Source organism: Bos grunniens, chromosome 18 (genome assembly GCF_055505025.1).
Source record: "Bos grunniens cultivar Pamir isolate PY7600 chromosome 18, Bosgru_T2T1.0, whole genome shotgun sequence".
Taxonomy (NCBI): Eukaryota; Metazoa; Chordata; class Mammalia; order Artiodactyla; family Bovidae; genus Bos; species Bos grunniens.
The window spans coordinates 25,849,795-25,875,124 of record NC_141182.1 but is presented as its reverse complement, the minus strand read 5'-3'; the positions used below and the strand labels follow the sequence as shown (position 1 = coordinate 25,875,124).

General features: G+C 54.2%; 1 protein-coding gene across 42 annotated transcripts in view; it reads left to right on the top strand.

The window, feature by feature from the left end:
* Positions 1–25,330, top strand: part of KIFC3 (kinesin family member C3) — a 57,086-nt gene that overhangs the window by 27,891 nt on the left and 3,865 nt on the right. For 15 of the 42 annotated variants that reach the window (XM_086350850.1, XM_086350847.1, XM_086350844.1 and 12 more), the window contains 12 exons: positions 1,359–1,501; positions 5,219–5,357; positions 8,283–8,485; positions 17,021–17,086; positions 17,556–17,699; positions 17,841–18,080; positions 18,601–18,774; positions 19,250–19,397; positions 19,483–19,613; positions 20,780–20,891; positions 22,195–22,376; positions 23,364–23,468. In XM_086350850.1, coding sequence (XP_086206976.1) covers positions 1,359–1,501; positions 5,219–5,357; positions 8,283–8,485; positions 17,021–17,086; positions 17,556–17,699; positions 17,841–18,080; positions 18,601–18,774; positions 19,250–19,397; positions 19,483–19,613; positions 20,780–20,891; positions 22,195–22,376; positions 23,364–23,468 — 1,787 coding nt within the window. Of the gene's footprint in view, positions 1–21; positions 1,202–1,358; positions 1,502–5,218; positions 5,358–8,282; positions 8,486–17,020; positions 17,087–17,555; positions 17,700–17,840; positions 18,081–18,600; positions 18,775–19,249; positions 19,398–19,482; positions 19,614–20,779; positions 20,892–22,194; positions 22,377–23,363; positions 23,469–25,330 lie in introns of those variants that run through there. The other 27 variants (XM_086350862.1, XM_086350865.1, XM_086350858.1 and 24 more) reach the window with 6 other exon arrangements.

Genomic DNA, 25,330 nt, shown 5'->3' with positions numbered 1-25,330 from the left:
CCTCACTTGTACCATCAGTGGCAGCCAAAGCGCTGCCCTCCACGGTCTGTCTCTTCTTCGGGGACAGTGAGGCTGGGGTTGACCCTGGAGTCCTCCTGGGAAAGCTTGGGCTCTTGAATCAGGTGGCCCCAGTTGTCTGGAAGGAGCTGAAGATGGTCTCTACTCCACCAGATTGTCCAAAGGATTAAGACTGTAATATGAATGAATAGTATTGCTTTTCTGGCTTAAAAAAAAAAGAAAGCAAGAATTGAAAAACAAAAACATGTTATCTTGGAAAGCCAAAAAAAAAAAAAAAAAAACCACAGAAAGGTATAAAAAAGAAGACTCACCTAGAAGCTTGTCACTAAACATTTTATATAGTTCCTTCCAGTCCTGCATGTGCATATTGCTCTCTTAAATTAGTATTATGAGGCTTATATGACCATACAGACTTTTATCCACTTTTAAAATTTAAGACAAAGGTCCAATGAAATCCTGTGTGTGAAATGCCAATCATGGTGCCTGCTACTGGGTAGAGTTTTAGCCAGTATGGGTGTCCCTAGGCCCCTCTACCCGCCCCCCCCCCCCCACTTACTGCCACTTTGAGAAGAGACAGCAAGCACAAGGTGGGTTAGCACATGGGATTGGAACACTGGCTTCAGGTGACCCTGGGCATATTATTAACCCTTCCGGGCCTCCGGTTCACACCTCTCAGGGTGTCCCCTCTCCCATCCCGTCCAGCCCCACAAGCTGCGGTGGAGGGCTGGGGATTAGGGGTGAATGGGGTATTGAAGCCACAGTCAGCCCTCTCCCGCCATCCCGTGAGGGAGGCGATGTGTCAGAGACTCGAGAGGATGTGCTTTAACTGGTCCTGGATGCGCTTTTGAAGGCCGCGAGGACCAGGCCACCCAGTGTGGGGTTGCTCTTTTTGAAGGCAGGGGAGAAATTGCCACCTAGAGGCGGCTTTGGTAATGAGGTCACGGCCCCGGGGTGCACCTCCTGTGAGGATTAGCACAGCCGGGGTGGCGTCGGCTTCCTTCTGCTGCTCTCTGTAGTGGGTTGCTGGTGGGCACGTGCCAGCCCTGAGGCCACCGTGGAGGGAGAGGAAGCCGCCACCTCCGGGGGGAGGTCTTGGGCGACCTCCTGCAGAGGATCCCCTGGCGGTTTGTGGTGAAGAAAGAGCGCAGCCCCTGCTCAGCGCCAGGCCTTCCCTCTGTGCCAGGCAAGCATGTGAGGGCGTGTGAGTCCCTCCTGGCGGTGCCTGGGCCGCCCTGAGTGTGTGAAAGGGGAGCTAAGCCTCAGCTCTGGCCACTGATCCCTGGCCAGCAGCCTCCAACCAGCATCCGGCATCTCACCCGTCTCCTCTTGTCCTGGGACAGGGCGTGGAAAAGATAGCCCGGCTGGCGGTGACGAGGACTTGGGCACCCGAAGTGCAGCTCGCCCGGCCCTGGCTCAGTGCCGAGCCCTCAGCGTGGACTGGGCTGGCCCCGGGAGCCCCCACAGGCTCTACCTGACCCTGCAGGTAAGTCCAGGGGCTGTCAGAAAAGCCAGGTGTCTAGCCGGGCAGGTATGCCATGGCCCTTTGAATACCAGCCGCTGGGCTCCTCTGGGGAAGGAGGCCACGAAGGAGATGGGTCTCACACCTCCTGCCAAGCTCCTCATAGCACACCCACTGGGAGCCTGCCTACATGGGACAATTTGCTTTATTAGGTTATCTGGCGGGAAATCTCACAGGAGATGACAGGAGCTTCTCAGCCACGCCCTGACTGAAGTGTTAAAGTGGGAAATGTGGGGCCTTCAGTGAGAAGCTATTAGAAAGATGGGCAGGATTTTAGGGGAGCTGTATATTCCCACTGGGGCATATGAGTCCATGGGGGCAGCGATACTTAAATTTCCTCATTTAAAGTGAGGACTTTCCCAAAACTTGATTTCTTTTCTCTTGCAGTCATCACTGCAAGTCAGTTATCATGGGACTTTCAAAACACTGACTTTACATTTATATGTATAGTATTTGGTTGTAGAATGAAGACGTCCTAATAGCAGTAATAATATTTACTGAACGCTGGCTTTATACCAGACATTGTGGCATATATTATATGTCTCACATCAGTCCAAGACATAGTTACTGTTTTATGAGTGAAGTAAAGGAGGCTCAGAGAGGTTAAGTGACTTGCTACTGGTCACACAGCAAGCTGGGGTCTGAACATGATCAGCTTTAAAAATGGTATAAAGAACTCACACATGTGGCATGTAATATCTAGAAACTGAATGTCTCCTGTGGTCCTGTGTCTTTGAGAAATCCACTCTTAATTTATTTATCTTTTCTATACAACTACTTGATTGCGTTTATACAGTTTTTATTCTTTATTTTTGCCTTCTATTCTGTGATTAGCTCTTTCCCTCAACAGTGAGTCTTGGTGATTTCTTCATGCCTGTCAATATATAGAGAACTGTTTCATTCTTTTAAACTGCCGCATAATATTCTACTTCAGGGTTTATCTCACTGATCTTCTGTATGGTTTCTGATTGCAAAGAGCTCCTTAAACAAATACCGATGCATTTGTGCACCTAAAACTTTGAGCAATTTCAGGATAGCACAGGCTCTGCAGTTTTATTTTTGCTGTACCACACAGCATGTTGGATCTTAGTTTCCTGACCAGGGATTGAACCTGAGGCCTTTGCACTGGAAGTGCAGAGTCTTAACTACTGGACTGCCAGGGAAGTCCTTGTAATTTTTTAAATGGATGCATCTGTTAACAGATATTTTTGCAAGTGCCTACTCTATGTTAGAAGACTGTGCTGGCACACAGCCAAAAAGAGAAATAGACCCGGCAGTCTAGCAGAGAGGCCAGGATGGGCAAACATTGACATAATGGCTGAGGATGAAGGATCAGAGTTATCAGGAGGTGTTGCCAAGGCCCCTCCCCACAAGAAAGATTGTGTGTGGCAGGGGCTACCTTGAAGGGACCCATGCAGATGGAAGGCAGGGTGGGTGTGGGAGATAGGTGCCCTTTGAACGTGTGGCTTCAAGTCCTGATCTGAACATGAACCCCTTGCTTGTTGCTTCAGAGATAGTCTTGGGCTTCCTGGTTTTTCTCATCCCCTCTGGTGTGGTTCATCTGAAGATAGAACTGAATGGTCCGTTTTTTTTTGTTTTTTTTTTTTTTTAACTGTAAGTTCTGCTAGAAATGCAGGTCTGGTGCAGGAACAGTTAAAAAAACTGGAGAATCATTTTTTTTTTTTTTAATCTAACTCAAGCCATTGGTAGTTAAATCGGGAGGTGGTCAGAAACAGGCAGCCTTGAGTTGGGTGGAGGCTCTGTTCTTGAATTTTGATTATGGGCTGTTGGGTTGTGGTTGCTGCTGAGTCCTGGGGTCAGCAGATCTACTGAGGATGTGAGACGCTGCCGCCAGCCACCAGTTTCCACATGCGTGTTCTTCTGGGCTGGTGAAGCTTCGTTATGTTTATAGGAGCTTCGAGATGGGGGTTGTGAGGCTCAAACAGGGACCCAGACCCAGTGAAGTGACCTGGTGGGCTTGGTGACCTCCCCCACCAGCTTCTCAAGCAGTTAAAACCCGAGTTGCTTCGTTTGGAGGCTGCAGAAATTCCCAACCCCCAGGGGCCTGTCTGCCCTTCCTGTGGCTTGGCCAACCGGCCAGAAATAGTGTAACCTTTGCTCTGGACGGCAAATGGAAACTTCCAGCTGCCGCTGTTGCCGCCGCCAGTGACAAGGCTGCTCGTGCTGGTGTGGCAGTTGGTCAGAGGGTGGGGATAAAATTAAGTCGGCGGGAATTTTCCTAAATACGAGACATGATCACGACCGTTCCTTCTGGAGTAGAAAGTGGAGTTTCTGTTTTAAGAATGGGACGATGAAGCTTTAGGGAGGGTTAAGTAACTTGCCCGTGGTCACACAGCTCACCTGAGTCAGGCTTCACACCCAGGCCTTTCCGACTCTAGATTTGGAATATTTTTTAAATATAGCAGTTGTCTTTTTGTTTTGAATAAGGTTGGCACAAAGACACACCAAAAAGTGCCTGTAATCTCCCGTTCTGGATAGTTTCTGTTATCAAAGATAACAAAGCAGAACACCACAGATGCTTACAAGCTTAAAAATGCAAATGCCAGAAAGGTTCAGAATGAAACATAAAGCCTTTCCTTTCTCTCCACTTTCTCTTGCAACAAGTTTCTTTTGATTTCCCCAGAGTTTGCGTGTGTGCACAGTTGCTCAGTCATGTCTGACTCTTTGCTGCCAGGCTCCTCTCTCCATGGGATTCTCCAGGCAAGAATACTGGAGTGGGTTGCCATTTCCTCCTCCAGGGGATCTTCCCGACTCAGGGACTGAGCCCACATCTCCTGCATTGGCAGGTGGATTCTTTACCACTGAGCCGCCAAGGAAGCCCACCCCCCAAATTTAGATGATACCCCTGTAACATCACCCAGCCTCCAGAGGAAACCAGATTTGGAGAGGGAGGGGCAAGCCTCTTTTATTTCCATTATCCTTAAATGGGATTACACCTTACCTGTGGTTCTGTTCACACCTTACCTGTTGTCCTGTGTGAGTTGCACGTGATTTTCTCTGGTTGAAAGCCTCTTTCTGCCTCTCGCCTCATCTCCCTGCCAGTTCACTGGTCTCTTCTCTCCAGCCTTCTTTGCCTTGATTCCTCCTTCCTGGAGACAAGGTCTCATGGTCCCAGATAGCCATGCCTGCACGTGGACCATGGCCTTGCCCTGCTCGTGTGGACCTGTGTGCCCACTCCTTGGCAGTCCCAGGCTGGTGCTGTCTGCAGGGGGATGGAGGCAGCTGACGTCACGGGTTGGGGTTGTTGCCCTGAGACTGCCGTGTGCCTGTTGGGGCTGGACAGGCCTGTGAATGGTGGGTCGAGGGTACACCTGAAGCAAGCAGGCCACTGCACTGGTGACTCAGGGCTCACAGGTCGGCCAGCTGAACTTCACCTGAGGATTTCTATGTGCCCAAGAACCTTGTTTGCTGGTCCTGAGGGCCGGCTGCCAATGAGGGCCAGGGGAACTCACTGCCCTTTCTCGCTGTGAGATCTGGGCGCATTTTCTTCCGGACTCCGGGCCTCCTTGTTCCCATCTACCCACACAGTGAGGGGTGGACCGGCTAGGTCTGGGGACCTCACCAGCTCCGGGAGCATGCACCATCTTCAGGCTCCACTGGGGTCCCCTCCCCACTGCGATCCCCCCTCTTCACGTGAGGATTCTGATTGTGTCTTGGCAGCAAGCCCTGCAGGACAAGGGGTGCGAGAGCAAGAGTCAGGGGACGAAAGAAGAGAAGCCCCTGAAGAGGCAGGCGCCGGCCCCCAGGAGGGACCGGGAGGCCCAGGAAGCTGGTGGCACCATGAATGTAGAGAAAACAGGTAAAGGAAGTCTGCCCACCCGCCTGGCACAGCCCTGGCTAACACTGGTGTCGGAGGGGAGGCTCTTGTCCCCAGACATTGTCCTCCTCACCTGGAGTGGCCGCCTTGACATGGAACTCGGAGACCCCAGCCTGCTCATCCTGACTCCAGGGACACCTTCCTCCCGGTGCCGCTGGGCGCCAGCCGGTGATAAGCAGCTTTGGCCAGCACACGCTGGGGTTGAATTTCCCTGCTTTTTTGTCTTTTCCCCAGCGCCTGTCAAAAGCAGGGCAAGGGTGGCAGCCGCGAAGACGCCACCGCCTGCAGAGAGAGGCCTGACCCCCTCCACTTGTGTATCTGTGGGTCCGTCAGGGACCCAGAGGCCCTAGGACGGGGATTTGCTCTGCTGTGTCGAGGCTGGGAAAGAGGAGCTGATGGCTCCAGTCTTTTCCGGCGAGGCTGACAGTTCTGGAAGATTCTGTGGGCCCCCTTTGTGGAGTTCCCCAGCAGGAACCCAGAGCCCAGCAGCTATTGGGGAAGGGCATTCTCAAGAAGCCCGAGGGGAAGGCCAAGAGTGAGTGGGGAAAGGAGCTGGCCGTCCTCTTGTTTGCCTTCTCCTGTCACCAGAGATTGATTTGTGTCTGAACTTGCAAGGTGGAAGGAGCCACCCCCTTCTCTGAGGTTGATCCAGGGCCTCCTTCACCTGTCTGGGCCCAGCATTCATTTGGGGCCGGGTGTTGGGGTCTGGCCAGGCTGTGGAAGCAGGGCCATTGTCCAGCCAGTCCAGAGTTCTGACTCTGGTTTGTGGGTCCGGGGCTGAGCTTCCCCGAGCCTGGGTGCCCTTGAGGGGCAGTGTCCAGGCAGGGTCTCAGAGAAAGAAACTGTCTTCTGAGAATGTGGATGGACAGCTGACCTACTATGATGGTGCAGTGGTCCCTTAGCCCCCTTTTAAGTTCTCCTTTAATCGCATCTCTCCCTTCTCTGCTGTTCTCTGTTAGCTTCCTCAAGGTCTTTTCCTCCCCAGTAAATGCTCTCCAGGCCCCTTGCGGCTCCCTTGGCACATGGGCACCATGCCAAGGTTAGGATGAAGCCCCCCGGCTGTGGGCTGAGGGTGAGATGAGCCGTGTTCCAGCAAGGAGGGCTATTCCAGTCTTGTTGGGCAACACACCCGTGCACCCCTCATGGGTTCCAGGTGCCTGCCCAAGGTTGCCTCTTTGGACAAGGACCATGGTCCCTGTTTCACAAGGGAAGCCCCAGAGGGATCCTCCCACCCAGCTCTGAAGTGGCAGTGCCAACTCTTGGACCTAGAGCTGAGAGCGTTTCCTGCCACCCCATGGCAATCTGCAGAGAGCACAGGGCTGTGCTGGTCACATGCTGTCTATGGCAGCTCTGGGTGCTGGCCTGGAAGCATCCATCTGACCTCGAGCTCTCTAGAACAGAGAGCAGAAGCCTGGCCAGCTGTGTGTGACATGCATGCTGTGTCACATGCAGGCCGCTTGGCCAGAGCCCCCTGGCCAACCAGCGTTGGCCCCCGTTCCGGCTCTCCAGAAGGCCTTGAGTCAGAGCCAACCCTTGGGGTTGGGAGGAAGGGAAAGGGAGTCTGTGTGTGTAGGGCCTGCTCCTTCAATAGTGGATGTCTTCTCACTGTCCACCCCTCCTGGGCCCAGTGCTGAGCTGTTCTGTCCAGCCTGGAATCAGTGCCATCTGTGCCCCACGTTCCCGCTTAGTCCAAGAGCCAGGCTGCCGTTTCAGCTTCTCTGCCGTCTCATTGAACACACCTGTCACCTTCCTGTGGGTTGAAGCTGGGCTGTGTGACTTCAGGTGCAGATGGCTTTGTTTCTGGAGTCTGGGGTCTCCCCGCTGTCCTGCCCACACAGGGCTGCAGCTTCTGGGACCTCATGTGAGGGAGCCTGGACGCTCTGGTGCTCCGTGAGGGTGGAGGCTTGCAGCAACTCTTCACGCCTCTCTTGGACACTTCATCCTGCCTCACCTACTTTGGCCAGGACCCGGATTAGGCTGCCCAAGGTGGGAGGCAGATCCCTGCCCTTCCAGCCTCTCCTCTGTCCACTGCCCCACCCCCTTGCCAGCTCCCCACCTGCAGAGACAGTGGTCCTTCTTGGTGCCATCAAAGCAGGCTGTGATGGGCATGCCAGGCCCCATTAGCAGGTCCCAGGCCTTGATTCTGTGTCTCTGTCCTGTCCGTCTGTCTGTGTCTCTTCTGCTGGTGACAGGATGGTGGAAGGCGGAGACCCCCCGCCCACCCCAGTATTTATCCCTCCCTCTTGCCTGTGTGGTCCCTGCACTCAGTCCCACAGGGGTTGCCTGGGAGCGCGCTTGGTGATGTTTCTGCTTGTATGCTGCTGCGTTTGTTCCTGTGTCCTGGTCTGTCTGTCCCTTGCGCACGCACACCTCCGCCTGCTCTCTCTCTCTGTGCAGTGATCACTCCCTGCGGAGGGCAGGGGCCAGGCTGGTGAGCCCCCACCTCTCTTCTCTACTCTGGAGAAGGTTTGGGGCGTAAAGAAATCATTTTCCACCAAGGATAGTGTTTTCCGGGGAGACAACAGCGGTTGCCAGAGGCACATCTTTCTCAACTGCAGGTCCCTGCAGGCTGGCCATGGAGAGGATATTGCCCATCAAACCTAGAACATAGGCTTTGGGGGAGTAATGAGTGGAAGTTGCTTTCCTGACTCCTGGTCCAGGCAGTTCTACCCACCAGAAACTTCCCACTAAAGTGGCTTCCTCCAAGGCAGGCCCTGGAGACCCCCCCACTAACCCACCAGCACCCGCTAACTCCCGCTGCTGCCCCAGCCCTTGCCCAGCTCCTTTGTCCCCTCTGCTTACATCCACTCCCCATCCCCATGGTCCATCCTGCCATGACAGGCCCCCTGTCCTCAGCCAGGCTGAGGCCTCTGCTGCCCCGCTGATCAGCCGCTACTTTGCTCATAGGTGGGAGGCCCTTTGGCAGCGGGAGGTGCTCAAGCCTGTCGGGGTCACCCAGTGCCGCCCCCGTGGTACATAGGATGGTGGAGGCCATGTCCCAGCTGCGGGAGGAGAAAGCCCAGCTGCAGGAGGAGCTGGTGGCCCTGCGGGAGAGGCTGGCTGTCCGCGACAGTGAGCAGCAAGCCGCGTCCACGCAGCTGCAGAACCAGGTATCTGGGGAGGGTGGGACGGGCTGAGGCCACTGCCCACCGTGGAACAGGTCAGAGGACATCGCCCAGGGTACCTGGGACCCTCCAGGCCACCCGCACAATGGACAGATGGGGTCTCCTCCCCTGGCTTGGGAACACATGGAGGCCTGGGCCTCCCGTCCTGGTCTTCCACGTGCCGTTCCTCGTGGTTACCAGGGGGCCAGATCCGCATCTCCATGAGTGACAGGCAGCATGTGTAGACGTGGGCGGAGCAGGAAGGCGCAGGGATATTCCTGCTCTGAGGCTGGTGCTGAGTCCGCTCCATCTTCTAAGTTGGCCTGGCTCGGGCAGCCCACATGGACCAAACTCATCGCAGAGGTCGCCCCATGGAAAACTGGCAGGAGAAGAGAGGCTGGGGTGTGTACCAGGGAGAGAAGGGAGCTCACAAATCTCTGGGAGCCAGAGAAAGCAAAGGTTCATGCTAGCCAGTGTTGTCTCCTGCATTAGCTGGCCAGGAGGATGCTGGGGATGCCACAGGCCCTTTGGGCTGACCCCCTGGCCTTCCCCCGAGTGCCTGGCCAATTCACTCCTTCCCACCATCATGTGGGCCCCGAGGCCCCTTTCCTAGGGCTCAACTCCCCACTCTAATCGTCAGTGTCTCTCAGGCCTGAGTCTGACCTTTCCCACTTCCCCAAGCTCCCCAGCCCTGTCTGCACACCATCTCCGTGTTGGAACCTGTGCCTGCGCTCCCGGGCCTGACTCTCTGTAGAACGCCCTGCCTTCAGGTGGACCAGCTTCTTTCTCTGTGATTGCCCAGCCTGTGGATCTTCTGTTCCTCATTACTGGATGCCGTGACTTGTTCTCAGTTCCGGGGGCAGCGGATTATTTTCATGCACTTTTATTTATTTTTTTATTTTTGGCCGCACTAGGTCTTCGTTGCTGCATGTGGGCTTTCTCTAGTTGCGGCCAACGGGGGCTGTTCTTCCTTGCGGTGCACAGGCTTCTCATTGTGGTGGCTTCTCTTGTGACGGAGCACAGGCTCTAGGTGCGCTGAGGTTCAGTAGTTGTGGCCCACGGGCTTAGTTACTCTGCAGCATGTGGATTCTTGTCCACTGCGCCACCAGGGAAGTCCTCATGCACTTTCCAGATGCAGCGTTTTGGAAAAATGCTTATAAGTGTATCCTCAGGCTCTCTCTGTCCTGACCACCTGTCCTTTGCTGAGTTGGGTGGGCCTCCCTGGGGCCTCCCTGGTGCCCAGTCTGTCTGTCTCCTCGTACATTGACCCCACTGTTTGCTGCCCTGGGCTGGTGTGCCCCACTCGTGGGAGCTCTTCATGGCAGGTGTAACACACCAACTTTGTATCACCGTTACCTCCTGCCTTCCTGCCTCAGATGGCTGCTGGGTGCCTGGTCTGTACAGGCACCCAGCTGAGCAGTGGGGGTGCCCAGGTGGACAGGCATGCCTTGGCCTGTGGCAGCTGCAGTCTAGGGGAGGACAGACATTTGTCACTTGCATTTATGTAAAGGTGGGAGAGTAACGAAGTCTCTGCTGGCGGGCGCACACAGAGGGCATGCGGGCCCTTACCAGATGCCTTTGTCAGGGAGATCAGGACCTGTAGCGGGGAGAGCTCCTCCTTCCCCGACTTCCCTTGGTTTAGTTTGTCTGGGCACTTCACTTTTGAAACAAGTTTTGTTTTTTGAAGAAGTTTTCTGAGATAGAATTCACATTCCATAGAACTCATCCGTTTAAGGTATACAATGTATGGTCTTAAGTATATTAAGGTGATGATGCATCCATCACCACTGTCTAATTTTAGAACATTTTTGTCACCCTTCAAAGACCTATTAAGTCACTCCTTATGTGCCCTTTCCCCCAACCCCTGGCAACCACTGCCCAGCTTTCTGGGTTTTTAAAAAATCTTTTGGCCTCACCGCATGGCATGTGGGATCTTAGTTCTCTGACCAGGGATCAAACTTGTGTCCCCTGCATTGGCAACATGGAATCTTAACCACTGGACCACCAGAGAAGTCCTGTGCCCTGCTTTCTGTTTATATGGATTGATATTTTCTGAACATTTCATATAAATGAAATAATATGTGGCCTATTGTGACTTTAAACAAATGTTTGTGTGTGTGCATGCTAAGTCTCTTCTGTCATGTCTGATTCTTTGTGACTCTCATGGACTGTAACCCACCAGACTCCTCTGTCTTTGGGATTCTCCAGGCAAGAATACTGGAATGGGTTGCCGTGCCCTTCTCCAGGAGATCTTCCCAACCCAGGGATCGAACCCACATCTCCTGTGGCTCCTGCATTGCAAGCAGATTCTTTACCACTGAGCCACCAGGGAAGCCCCTAAATGAATGTTTAAGAAACATTTTTTTTTCCCTTTAATTAGCAAAATTGACTTACTTTTTAGACGGGAAGCTGAGTGTTAAGCATCTCAGCCTTTTTGGTGTCTTTGAGCTGCAGCTTTCCAGGCAGTCCTGACCCCTTCCCTTATCCCAGCCTCCACTCCTCTGGATGATCTGGAGAATTCAGAATGGTTCCCGGTCTTGGGTCATGTTTTATTCCTGCAAGCTCTTGTCTGAAAAAGTATCTCAGGAGGTGCGCCTGAAGGTTCAGGTCTCTGAACCACTCTTGGAAGGGTCTGACCCTGTGGAGCTGAGAGGCCCGGAGTCCCATCCACGTCCTGACTTTGGCACTGCTCATCAGCTGTGTGACCTTGGGTTAGTTAATTACCACTCTGCACCTCAGTTTCCTCATCTGTAAAATGGACATAATAACAGTATCTGGTGAGAGGACCAGTGTTATTGGTGTCACTGCCATCAGTACCCTCACTGTTACTGGGAGGAGTGTTGGATTTGGAATCACGTGCGCAGGGTTTGAGTACTGGCTGTGCAGCTGTAGTAAGTCACTTCCTGTCTGAGTCTTCATTTACCCATCTCTAAACTGGGTCTAATAGATGTTGCTTCATGGTTACTGAGCAGCTCAGTTGTGAAACTGGACAGAAGAGTGGACCATAAACTGTAAAATGCTGTGCCTCGTGAGGTGTCACATCTGTGTGCTCTGGTTTCCTGTCAGCCTCACTGTGATTTGACACAGATTGACCTTCTCGGTTTTTCTATATGTTGCTTCTCTAAGAAAAGCCCACCATGGAGTACCCTCCACCTCATTCTCAGGATGCCTCCTGGTTCCCATTCTTGTCCAGACTTGTCTTTGAACTCAACTGGCTTTGCCATGTTGCTCTTCCTGAAAAGCCACGTGGCCTAGTAGTTAAGACTGAGGGCTCTGCAGGGGCTCCAATTCTAGCACCAGCACTTAATAGTCCAGTGACCTTGAGCAAGATTAACCAAGGCTTAATCTCTTGGGACCTCAGTTTTTCCTCCTGTAAAATGGAGATAATAATAGTATGTACCTCAGAGGATTGAGGGGTTCAAAGTAAAGATCTAATCAAGAAATCATTGCCAAATCTAATGTCATGAAGCTTTCTCCTTGTTTTCTTCTAAGAATTTTATATATAGTTTTAGCTTTTGTGTTTAGATCTTTGATCCATTTTGAGTTAATTTTTGTATATGGTGTTAGTAAGTGTCCAGCTTCATTCTTTTGTGTGTGGATATCATTTTCCCAGCACCACTTGTTGAAAAGACTATCCTTTCCTCATTAGAAATCTTAACACCCTTGTCAAAAATCAGTTGACCAGATATATGAGGGTTTATTTCTAGGCTCTCTGTCCTACTCCATTGGTCTATATATCTGTCTTTATGCCAATTCCACACTTTTTGGTTTATTGGAGCTTTGTTGTAAGTTTTGAAATCAAGGAGTGTGGGTCTTCCAACTTTATTCTTCTTCAAAATTGTTTTTTTTTTTTTGAAATCTTCTGAGATTTCATATGAAGTTTGGGATGGACTTTTCTATTTCTGCAAAAAATGTCATTAGGATTTAAATAGAGATTGCATTGAATCTATAGATTGCTCTGGGTAGTGTTGACATGTTAGCAATATTGTTTCCAAACTACGAATGCAAGATGTGTTTCCATTACCATTATCATCTTTAATTTCTTCCAGCAACGTTTTATAGTTTTTAGTGAACAAGGTTTTGCCTCCATCGTTGCTTTATTTCTACATATTTTATTCTTTCTGATGCTATTGTAAATGAAATTGTTTTCTTAATTTCCTTTTTGTATTGTCCAGTATTCGTGCATAGAAACACAACTGATTTTTAATGTGTTGTATCCTGCAACTTGGCTGAATTTATTAGTTCCAGTTGGCCTGATTTTTTTAATGCTCAAGTTAGTTGCCACCATTTAAATCTTAGTTAAGTTCGTATAAAAACCTCAGCTTCCTTTTTTTTTGTCATAAAATATCGGAAGATGTGGCACCTCTGGGCCGACATTCCCACATGGCAGCCACTGCCTGCAGCCCAGTAGCCACTCCTGCCTTTGCTGGAAGGGAGCATCCTTCAGTGAGCCCCAGCCTGTGCCACCTTTGCTGCCCCGTGCCCTGCCTTTCAGCTCACTCAGGCATTCAACACTCTTCTATATGTGTTTACTGAGCACCTACTGTATACCAGGTGCCATTCTAGGCACTGGGAGTACACCGCTGACACAATAGACAAATATCTCTGCATATCTGAACTTTCATTCTGTTAATAGAACTCATTACGGTGCTGGGCCCTGTCCTAAGCACTTTGCATATATGTTATCTCTTGTAATCTGACTTAATCCTCCAGACCTCCTCGGTAAGGTAGCCTCACTCTACAGCCAAGGATATGGAGAGAGGCATGATGGACTTGAGACATATCCATGGTTGTCCGGCACATTAGGGCAATGTCTGTATTACAAAGCTGGGCAAGTCCGGCCTGAGAGTCCATAATCCCAGTGACCCTTGGTGGCAGAGAACTCACATGTGAAAACCCAGCAGTAGAGGCAGGGTGGGTGGACGTAGCCAGCCAGGCTTGGTCATTGGTCACATATGTAGGCAGCCAGGAGTCAGGTCTCGTGGAATGGGGAGTGTGTTGGGGGCAAGACAGTATGCTTCCCGGGGCTGCCCCTCAGGCCTCTGGACTGTTTCCTTGGGGCTGTCTGGATTGCAGGCCCTCTCATTTTCCCAGCTCAGGAATCCCTTGGTCTCGCCACTGGGACAGCCCTCCGTTCCTCCGAAGACAGCTGATGATGGAGGGCCAGGCTTGGTGGGAGGTCGAGGGTAGGTAATCAGTAGGTTGTCTGCATTGAGAGGAGCAGACAACTGGGAAAACGCAGACCAGCTCGAGCAGCCCCACCCTCTGCTGAGCCTGCTTCTGCTGGGAGATGTAACTATGGGTTGGCGTCAGGTCAGCAGACGGGCCCCATCTCCCAGGTCTCCCCTGAGGCTGCCCTGCACCAGGCCTGTGACTCAGTTTCTCTGGATGATGAGACTGAGCTCAGGCAGTGTGTGTATGTTAAGTCGCTTCAGTCATGTTCGACTCTTTATGACCCATGGACTGTATTTCCTCTGGGATTCTCCAGGCAAGAATACTGGAATGGGTTGCCATACCCTCCTCCAGGGGAACTTCCCAACCCAGGGATCGAACCTGTGTCTTTTATGTCTCCTGCACTGGCAGGCAGATTCTTTACCACTGGTGCCACCTGGGAAGCCCCAGGGAGAATGTTGCACAAACTCAGCCTGGTCCCTTCTCAGCCTGGGGTTGCCTGCGTGCTGTTCTGGGGGTCGTCATGGCAGCCTATTAGGAGCCTGCTTGGCCTTCTGGCTGACTCTTTGAACCCTCTTTGTGTACAGATGCTGGTATGGTGGCTGATTCAGAGCTGTGCTGGGTGGGTGGGCGGGGGGGCCTGTGGGGCCCCCTCCAACAGGAAGCTCTGCTTCCTGTTGGGTCAGGCTCACCCTCAGCTCCCCGTCTCTGCTCTGAGCCTGCCTCCTGTCGCTGTCTCCATTGCCCACTGTTTTCCCTGACTCTGAGGGACTCACCTGTTCCACTTCCCAGGCTGGGAGAAAGCTGCCATCTTCCCCGTGGCCCCCCCGCTAAAGCTGAGCCCTCTTTGTGGTGGGCAGGGATCCTGCGCCTGGGCAGCACGTGTTCTTCACTCCCAGGCCCCTAGTGGAGCTGGCCAGCTAGGGCGCAGCCACCGCACGCCATGGGGTGGTTGCTGCCTGACCAAAGGTGTTGGTGTGTCCCCCACTGCCCGACACAAGCCGGGAGAGGACGAGGGTCTCACATCTCTGACAAGAGGGGCCTTTTACAGCCTCTTCCTCATGCCCCACCTCACCCCTAGCCTGGGCCCCCAGGGCAGCCTCTGCCTTTTGGGGGTACCCCTCTGAAATTCCAGACAGAGGCTTGGTGCTCCTAGAGTTCCGATTGTGATGTAAGAAGAGAATAGGAACTGGGCTGCAGGCAGGTGGCAGGTAAGCATCCTGACCACCCCCCTCAGGTAAACACTGGAAACCCCCACTTTCTCTGCACTGGATCTGAGTGCCAGTGGTGTCGGGGACACACGAAGTCTGAGCACCCCCAGCCCGGCGCCAGGGAAGCAGTCTGTTGGGGCACCAACTCTGTGCAAGTGGATCTTACTGGGTGATTTCTGAGGAAGGGAAGGGAGGTGGGAGACCCCAACCTTTCAAAACGAGGTGGACTCCCACCTATTTCAGGGTGGGAGGAGTACAAGAGAAATATATATTCTTTGAGACTTAAAAATTACTGCAAAGTGCTAAACGCCTGTCAAACATAATCCTGCTATCCAGCACCCTCTACTTTCTTGTATTACAAATCCAATTTTGTTTTTGTATTTTTCTTTGACTTAATACATTGAGGAGCCATTCCCTACATCATTTCAAATTCATGATAAGCATATAAGCAACAATTACACAGTAGTGTATGAGTGCATTTACCGTGACCCACCTAAGCAGTCCCCTGATGCTGGGCATTCAGGTTGTTGCCAGTTTCATGACTAAGGAATGATAGGCTGCTTTATTCAAACTCCCCTCTAGGGCAAAGGGACTGAACGCTCTGTGTGTCAGGCTCTTAACAGAAGAGGGCGCTGGAGTGGGCAGAGAAGTGGCATAGGCTTTGCTACCTGCCTTGGTCCACGTCCCGTGCATTGCTAGGAAGGAATGTGCTGGTGGAGCAGGTGACAGAGGTGACCTTCTTGGGTGCCCTCCCTTAAGTCACCTGCTTGCCAGCCAGCAGGCTTTGGGCAGCCAGGTTGGTCCTCCCAACCCCTCTCTGGGTCTTGGGTCTTGTACTCCACCTCCTCAACTATAAGGAAGCAGCTCGCTGGTGTCACTGGTCTTTTCCTCGGAGGTGGGGTCACGCCTGTTACCCAGTTCCTCCCCCAACCCGCTCAGAGAAGCAGAGACCAACTTGTGGTTCAGCTGCCTTCTCCAGCCCCAGGAGATGGTTGGTTCTGAGCTTGTGCTCAACCGATTGTTGATGACATCTCAGCCATACGTAGTGGGGAGATTTAATATGCACAACCTGAAAATCCCCATGTCTGGCCTCGCTTGAAAGGTCAGAAGTTTGGCAACACTGGGCCTGTGTCCCCACCTCACGCCGCACTCCCACCTTCTTCAGCTGGATCTTGGGCGTCTGCTCCTGCTCTGCCTTTCACCTGCTTTTCTGGCTGGTGAACCCTGTAGGCAGTAGGCTTTGTCTCCTGGTGTGTAGTAATAGCCAGCCCAAGGCTTTGTGGCCTGCTTGTGTAAACTGCATCTCCTTATCTCCGTGGAGGAAGCCTGACTCTCTCACGGTACCTTTCCCAAGGTTCCCTGTGGTCATCACAGAATGTTCTGCAGGGAAATCCCTACACGTGCTCTGATGAATGCTGGTGCCAAAGTCCTCATCTGCATTTTGGGTTATTTCCAAGGGGAGAGTTCCTGGGGGCAGGCTGATGTGGAACCAGGGTCTAGGCCTGCGGGGAGAACAGGCAGCCCCCCTGGAACCCTGCTCTCTGGGGGCTGGTTTCTCCTCCTTGGGCTCTGGCTGAACCAGGTCACCCTCACCTCCTGATGGAGTGCACATCCCACGGCTCTCCGGCAAGGCAGACTGGAAGCCAGGGTGGACGCAGATCCTAAAGTTGTGCTGGTCACTGGCAGGCTGGTGTCTCCATAGACAGACTCCCCAGGAACCACTCAGAGTGGGAAATTCTAGGGGCTGGACAAGGACCAATCCACATTTTGTAGTACCTGGAGTTTATACAATTTGGAGGCCTTTTAAGAAAAAAAAAGATATAAAGTTACAAATACAAAAGTAGCTACAGGCCTGGGCAGGGGTCTGGGCAAGGCAGGTGTCCTGAGGGTCAGCCCTTTGAGGCCCCTGTCAAGCTGCCCCTGGAGTGGGCCCAGGGGTCACTTCTCTGCATTTGCTCCCTGGACTCCTGAGAGCCCAAGCTGGCCGGTTCTGTGATGGGAGAGTGTGCTGAGAGCTGTCAGGACCAGGTCAGGTGCATTGCATCTGGAGTTCAGGTGTGGTCTGATGTATGAACACAGGGAGGGCTGGGGCCATGGGGTTGGGCGAGAGGCCTGGGAGTGAGGAACCAGGCTTACCACCCCGGCTTTGTGCTGGCAGGTGGAACATCTGAAGGAGAAGCTTATAAGCCAGGCCCAGGAAGTGAGCCGCCTTCGATCTGAGCTGGTGAGCCCAACAACGCCATCCTAACGGGGCTGAGGGGTGGGGAGAAGCTTCCAGGGTACTTATCACCACGAGCTTGCATGACCCATAATGGGAGGGAGGTTAATACTTGTTTGCTGGTGTAAAGCAGGAGTGTGATCTCTGTGTATATAAATATGACTTTCCTTGTTACTTTCACACTCAGGAAAATAGAATGAGAGGGCTGGGGTGTAGCCAGGAGCCGTTCCTATCTCACCACCCTCCTCCATCTCTTCTCTCCTCTGCCCTCATCTTTGTCTTTATCTTCTCTGGAGCCCCTTCTCTCTTCTCTCCGTCCATCACCGGCCTTTCTTTCTCTTTACTCCTTCTCTCTTCCTCCCCATCTTGGCCCTCTGCCCACTGCACCCTGTACTGTCTCTGCCTCCCCGCTGCCCCATCCTTCCCCCCACCTGCCCTGGCCACATGCCCCCACCTCGACTTTGGCTCTCTGCAGGGAGGCACCGACTTGGAGAAGCACCGGGACCTGCTGATGGTGGAGAATGAGCGACTGAGGCAGGAGATGCGGCGCTGCGAGGCGGAGCTGCAGGAGCTGAGGGCCAAGCCGGCGGCCCCTTGCACGGGCTGCGAGCACAGCCAGGTGGGCCCAGGACCAGTGTGGTCAGGGGACAGGGGGCTTGATTCCCAGCAGTCACCCCAGCTCCTCACGCTGACTCTTGCCTGCTGGTCTCACACCTGACCCATCCCCACCTCCCATGCCTCTGTGGCTGTCCGTCTGCAGGAGAGCGCCCAGCTCCGCGACAGACTGTCCCAGCTACAGCTGGAGGTGGCGGAGAACAAAGGCCTGCTGTCAGAGCTGAACCTGGAGGTGCAGCAGAAGACCGACCGGCTGGCCGAGGTGGAGCTGCGGCTCAAGGACTGCCTGGCTGAGAAGGCGCAGGAGGAGGAGAGGCTCAGCCGGCGCCTGCGAGACAGCCACGAGACCATCGCCAGCCTGCGCGCCCAGTCACCGCCCATCAAGGTGAGCTGGGGCTGGGTGGCTGCCTGCTGTATGCACCTGGGCTGTGCCTCGGCACTGGTCTCTGGAGCCCAGGACGGCCAGACGTAGAACAGGCTTGTCTTGGTGAATAAGTAGGTGCAAGGGGTTGAAGGAATCCTTCCAGGTCTGCACTCAGCCTGGCCCCTTCCCCTTCCTGCTGCCCAGGGTCAGGCCATGTAGGCGTCCAGCAACCGAGGCTTGGGGTGCCTGCTATGAGCCAGGCATGGATGTGATGCTTCACTATGTTCTGCTCTCGTCTTTGCCCTCCTTGTCTGTTCTGTGCCCAGTCTTGGGCCACAGCCAGGCTCCTCGTGGGTTCGTGAAAATGAGAAGATTCCAGGAGGCCCCTGCAGCATTCTGGAAAGCCAAGACCTCAGGGCTCCTCTAGTTTTTTTCTGCGGGATGTTAGTGGGATGCTCCTGAGGGTCCCCTCAGGGTCCCAGGGTGAGGGCAAGGCACCCACACACCTCTGTGTGCCTGCCCCTCCGCCCCTTCCTCGCAGTATGTCATCAAGACAGTGGAGGTAGAGTCGTCCAAGACCAAGCAGGCCCTCAGTGAGTCGCAGGCCCGGAACCAGCACCTGCAGGAGCAGGTGGCCATGCAGAGGCAGGTGCTGAAGGAGATGGAGCAGCAGCTGCAGAGCTCGCACCAGCTGACCGCACAGCTCCGGGCGCAGGTGTGTGGGTCATCGCGTGGCTGTCGGGGCGGCATGACGCTGGGGTCGCACTCTGGCACAGTGCAGAGGCTGAGCACTTGGGGTCCCACAGACCCGTGTTCCAGTCCCCCTCTCCCTGCTGGCCGTCGTGACCAAGGGCAAGTTTCTGTTCATCTGTAAAATGGTCTGATCGCAGAACCCAGCTCCCAGTGAGGCTTGACCTCATTGCAAGATTGACTCAGGGCCTGGCACACAACGCTCTTGGAAGGGTACCCTGGTCCGTATCATAACTGATGAGAGATCCTCTCCCCTGCTTCCCAGGGCCTATGGGACCTTGGATGGTGCTGGGCTGATGCTGGGAAGTAGCTGCACGGAGCTGGCAGCCCTTTTGGGGAGAGAGACGGCCATCCTATCCCTCCTTCGTGCATGTGTGTGTGTGGGGGGGCATCTCACCTTCCCGTGGGGCATTGCACTGAGCTCCTGACCCTGGCTTCAGATCGCCATGTACGAGTCGGAGCTGGAGAGGGCCCACGGGCAGATGCTGGAAGAGATGCAGTCCCTGGAGGAGGACAAGAACCGGGCCATCGAGGAGGCCTTCGCCAGAGCCCAGGTGGAGATGAAGGCGGTACACGAGAACCTGGCAGGTAAGCCGGCCGGCTGAGCGCTAGCCTGCTCCTCACACCACGGCCCTTCACCCCATCTGCCTCTCACCCCTTTGTGTCCCCATAGGCGTCCGGACCAACCTGCTGACGCTGCAGCCAGCACTGCGGACCCTGACCAATGACTACAATGGGCTCAAGCGTCAGGTGCGCGGCTTCCCGCTGCTGCTGCAGGAGGCCCTCAAGAGTGTCAAGGCCGAGGTGAGTGCAGGCCCTGGGTGGCGGGGCTGGGAGAGGCTCTGGAGCCCCTGGGTGGACACAGCATCCCCTACCACGCCCTTCTCAAACTCAGACAAACCCGCAGACGGCAGCTCCCTTCCCTACCACACACACAGCTGTCCTCAGACCATTGGAAAAACAGTCTGATCAGGGGTAGGTATTTGGATATTTGTCTTGTTATGAGTCTGTAAAGCAAACACGTCACATATATCTTTATATTCCATATGGGCTACACATATCTTTATATCTCAAACATGCTACACATATCTTTACATCTGTTAGGTTTAATTTAATTTTTTCAAGCTGTACTTGTGCAGTATGAGAATAACCAACGTCTCTAAAGTGCCTCCTACATGCCGAGCCTTTTATAGCCATCAGCTCCTTGAGTCTGTGTGACAGCTCCGCAGGATAGACATATATTTGGGGACTCGAAAATAGTTCTTCTCCTTTAATAAAAAAAATCATGTCAATAATACATGGACATGTTGCAACTACAGACTTCACAGATGGGCGTCGGATGAAAAGGAAAGGCCTCTCTCTGCCACCCAGCCCGCTCCTCAAAAGAAACCTCTCCCAGCATGTCCCCTAAAGGGTATCCTGAGCATGTTGAAAACTATTGACATGTATGTGCATGTACACGCACTTCCCTTTCTCCCAACAAAGGGGAACAGGTGTGAGTGTAGCCTGCATCTTGTTTCTTTTCCCTATGAATGGAACTTGAAATCTTTATCACCAGCTCCTATGAATTCCCATTTTACAGATGAGGAAATTGAGGCTCGAAGACATTGAGCCAGTTGCTTCTGGTCTCCCAGCTCTTCAGAATAGAGCTGAGATTTGGGTCCAACTGAATCCTGTAGTCAAGGGCTGGTGCTGTGGAGTGAGGGCTGAGTCCCAGCTCTTTGCTCATCAGCAGGGCAACATTGAGGTTGGCTTAGCTTCTTTGGGGCTCAGTTTCTTGCTCTGTAAAATGGGTCTGGTCACAGTACCTACCCAGAGGGGTTATTGGGAAAATCTGACGTGTGACAGCTCAGCTTAGGTGCCCAGTCCAGGGCAGGCAGCGATGAGCAGGCTGTCAGTGGGGGGGCAGCGGCCGGGCATGTGAGGTGGGTGGAACTGGCCCCCTGATGGCACTGCCCTTCCCCCACCAGATTGGCCAGGCCATCGAGGAGGTCAATAGCAACAACCAGGAACTGCTGCGCAAGTACCGCCGGGAGCTGCAGCTGCGTAAAAAGTGCCACAATGAGCTCGTGCGGCTGAAAGGTGACTGCCGTGTGGGTTAGGGGGTGCCCAGCAGAGGGGGCCCTGACCTGCCTCGGGGGTGCTCCTGCCCTTGCCTTTGGCCCCCAGTGCCAGTCCTTGGAGCTGTGCCCTGTCATTTTGAGGGACTGTTGTGATGCCCTCTTTGTAAATAAGGGTACAGAGGCACAGGAATGTCACAGGGAATTTGCTCAAAACTTCATGGCGAGTAAACAAACTTTGCACCTTGGATCCATCCAACTCTGAAGCCTTTCCTCGTGCCCATGGCAGCCTGCCAGGTGTTGGAGGAGCAGGGCATTGAAGTACTGGGTGGTGGGTGGCTAGAATGTCACTTATTCTGATGTAGGGCTTGGTCAAGCTTGAGAGAGCACCCGTTCACTGCCCAGCGGTCCAGAGAGCACCTGCCCTGTGCCACATGCTGTTCCAGACACTGAGGATATGTCTCTGGACCCCACAGAACCTGCCCTTGCCCTCATGGTGCTCCCTTCAGTTTCAGTGGAGGGGAGCAGACAGTGATCATTAATCACCCTGAGAACCCCATCAGTGCCCCTTTACCTGGGCTGGGGAGGGGTTCTCAGAGCTCCTAAATATCTGAGAGTTGAGGGTGTCGAGGGGGCTTCTTGTAGGAGGTGGAACCAGGGTTGAGACCTGGACTGTGAGCTGCAGTGGACAGGTGGAGGGAGGTGGGGCCATGCTAGATGTGATGGGGAGTTTTCTCTTCATTCTCTTCATTCAAGCCTCTGGGATCCCATCTAAGGGCTTGAAGCAAGGCGGGTGGCGTGATTGAATCTGTGCCCCAGTCAACCCCGGGGCTGCTCTGTTGCCTGTGCCCATCTTCTGCCTGGTCCCGTCAGCCCATCTGATTCCCAGACTCTGTCCTGGCATTCACAGTGCCCTTCTAGAATGAGAACAAGCTCCTAGGCTTAGTGGGATCCAAGCCCCTCATTGTGTGTGTGAGGAAACTGAAGTCCAGATGTGTAATGAGTTGTCCATTTTGGTATCCCACTCAAACTGGGTGCAAGGTGCAAAGTCTCAACTCTGAAAACTGACCTTTCCTCTATGTCCCCAAGGTGAGGCTGCCACCCTCAGTTGCTTTGCTTAGCAAAAAATGTATTGATACATGAATTCATAGTATAGTGTGAATGACTAAGAACAGCTTTGTGGGCCACCTTGCCCTTGGGGGCCTTACTAAGAAGGTAGGATCTCTTGAGCCACTGGCCTGCTCCAGACACCAGTGGACACCAGTGTGGAGGCAATCTGGTCTTGACCTGGCCTGTACCCATCTCTCCTGCCCCATCAAATCTAGGAAACATCCGGGTGATTGCCCGTGTCCGGCCAGTCACCAAAGAGGACGGGGAAGGACCTGAGGCGACCAATGCTGTGACCTTTGATCCCGACGACGACTCCATCATTCACTTGCTGCACAAAGGAAAGCCTGTCTCCTTCGAGCTGGACAAGGTCTTCTCCTCACAGGCCTCACAGCAGGACGTGAGTGTGGCCCCTGCCGAGAGAGGGACAGAGAGACACACCTCACATGAAGGGGGAGAGATGGGTGAGGGCTGGACGAAAATAAACGTAAGGGAGGGGAGACAGGATGGAGAAGCCTAGGGCTACAAGGTCCCTCTCTTTACCTCTGGAGGAGAGAAGAGGGTGGGAAGGCAAAAAGGGCTTCGGAAGGGCAGATGCATGTATAAGCTAGAGCAACCCCCCCGTGGCTCCGCCCATCTCAGCCACACCCACTCTTGGGCCCATCCTACTCGGGTGATCCCTCCTATCCTTATAGCCACACCCACCCTCATAGCCCCTCCCACCCAACCGTCCCCGCCCATAATCAACCACACCCACTCTCAGCCCCTCCCACTCACATGGCCCCGCCCACCCACTGGACCCTGGCTTGTGTGGAGGCAGGCCTCTCCAGCCAGGAGCACCACCTTTATCAGCCCCACGGGCCTTTCTAGGGATTCCATGCTGCTCGCGCAGACCCCAGGGAGGAGCCTGCAGCCTGTGTGAGCCAGGTGTTTTCAGCATCTGCTCTTCCCTCACATTGCAAGGGCCAACCTGAGAGGCCTGTTTTGCTTGTGCCCAGGCTAGGCTTTATCTTTGCCCCCGTCCTTTGTTGCTGGCTGGCAGGCAAGCCAGTGGAGGTGCCAGGCACATGCTGCCTCTCCCTTGAGAGGGGGAAAAGCTGGGGGAGGGCTCCTGAGCTCCTGGCCCAGGTTGCCCCTTCCTCAGGTGCCAGTGGGCAGTAATTACTACCCTGACTTCCTTTCAGTCTTTCGGCAATGAGGTTGCCCACTGATGACTAGTGTAAATGACTCATTAGTCACAAATTCCTCCACAGTGAGCTGGTTGCCCATGATAACATGTGCCATATTGTAGCTGAAGAAGGGGAGTGGTCAGGAGGAGGTGGCTGGGGTTGGGGGCGGCCAGCAGCCTTGGCAGCTCCACATCCTCCATCCTACGTCTTCTCTGCAGGTGTTCCAGGAGGTGCAGGCCCTCATCACCTCCTGCATTGATGGCTTCAATGTCTGCATCTTCGCCTACGGCCAGACGGGTGCTGGCAAGACATACACAATGGAGGTGGGTACCCACTGGGTGGAGCAGGGGTTCAGAGTGAAGACTGCCCCCTTGCTGCTATTGATGGGGGTGCCCCTCATTGGTCTTGAGGTTCTGTGTGGGGCATGTTTTGCCTCACTTGGGCTTCACAGCCTTAGAGCTGAGCCCATAATTATTTGTGTTAACCCTAAGGCACCAGGCCTGAAGTGGGGGTGCCCTGCCTAAGCACACCTGCGTGGTCCCAGTAGGTACGGGGGAGGGGAAGGTGTGCTGACAACAGCCTCTGGCCCCAGAGGTGTCTTGGGTTGGGCTAAGAGTCCAGGGCAGATTGCTGTGACGTATCTCAGGATTGCCCTCATTTCAACCACACACATGTATTGGGCTCCTGTTGTATGGCTGCTCATGCTGGGCTCTGGGCGTGTCGGGATGAATGAGGGGGGACCTCGACCCTCAAGGAGATCCTTGGGCAGCGGGAGAGACTGGCCAATGGAGGCTGTTGTGGGGTGCCCAGCTCTTACCTGCAGCTTGCAGGGCCTCATCTCCACGCATGTGCCACCCCTCCCCCCCCCACGCCCCATGCCTCCATGGACTGTGGCCTGGAATAGGGGTGTTGAGAGGAGGAAGAATTTTGACTGTAGACAAAAATGGAAAGCTGGTCACAGGGCGTGTCTTTGGTTTGTTAGCATTTCCCTGGCTCTTGAGGGTTGCTACGGGATTCTCCAGGTAGAGGAGGAGGGCAGGTGACCTGGTGTCCCAACAAGGGCTGGGAGAGGGCCCTGCTGGCCCAGGCTGTTGGACACCCTTTGGGAAGGCTCCCGTGGTGGGCCTTTCTTCCCCAATCTGGACCTTCTTTTCCCTCAAGAAGGGATTGATTAGACTGTTTAGTGAGAGGCAGGCCAAAAGAAGATGGGAAGGGGGAGGGGGTGGTTGAGGGGAGTGTGTGCAACACCCTTAGGCTCCCAGCTCTGTCTGGGGTGCCCAGAGTTGAGGTGACACCAGGGGCACCCATCCTCCAACTCATCCAGGCTGAGGCTCCACGTGCATCAGGCACCCTGCCTGGGGCTCAGCCGTGACCAGAGCGCCTGCCCTGAGGAGCTGGCCCACCCATGGGGAGATGGCAGTGCCCACGGCAAGTCACCATGTGTCCTCCAGGTGCTAGAGAGGAAAATTCAGCCAGGAACAAGGAACCAACAGTGAGGTGGGGGGGGATCTGGTGTTTGGAGGGAAAGGAAGCTTCCCTGAGGAGGTGACATTGGTGCAGACACCGAAGCCAGTCAGAGAGGAATGTGGGGCAGAGGGGACAGCGGGGCAGAGGCCACGGGGCTGGAGGGTGTGGGGAGGACACTGAGGCCCCAGTGGCAGAAGCGGAAGTGGGGGTGGAAGGTGCCATCCAAAGGGAGGCCCAGGTGAGGACTCCAGACTGTTTCTAGAAAGGCCAGCCAGCCTGTCCGGCCCCAGTTCACTTGCCAGCTCTCCCGCAGAACCTGGCTCACGGCCCACCTGACACTGAGCCCCAACTCTGGGCAGCAGCAGGGAAGTCACACATTCCCAGTGGCTCCTCCCAGGGGGCCCAGCAGGGCCAGGTGTCCATCAGCAGGCCCTGTGTGCAGGGCCCAGGCCAAGTTCCACCTGGTGCTCTGCTTTAAGTCTCAGGCCCAATCTTGGCAGGGTGGGGCCATTTTAAAGGTGAGAAAACTGAGGCCCAAGGAGGTGAAGCGGCTTGTAGCTGGTGGAGGGTGTTTAGGGGGCAGGCTGGCATGTGACAGCTTAAGTTGGGGAGGCCGGCCTGGGAGGGGTAGCCAGAGCAGGTGGGGAGTATCTGCACAGGTCAGCCTTTGTGGGGAAAGGGGAGAGGCCTGGCTCACTGGGGCCTTGATTTTACCCCA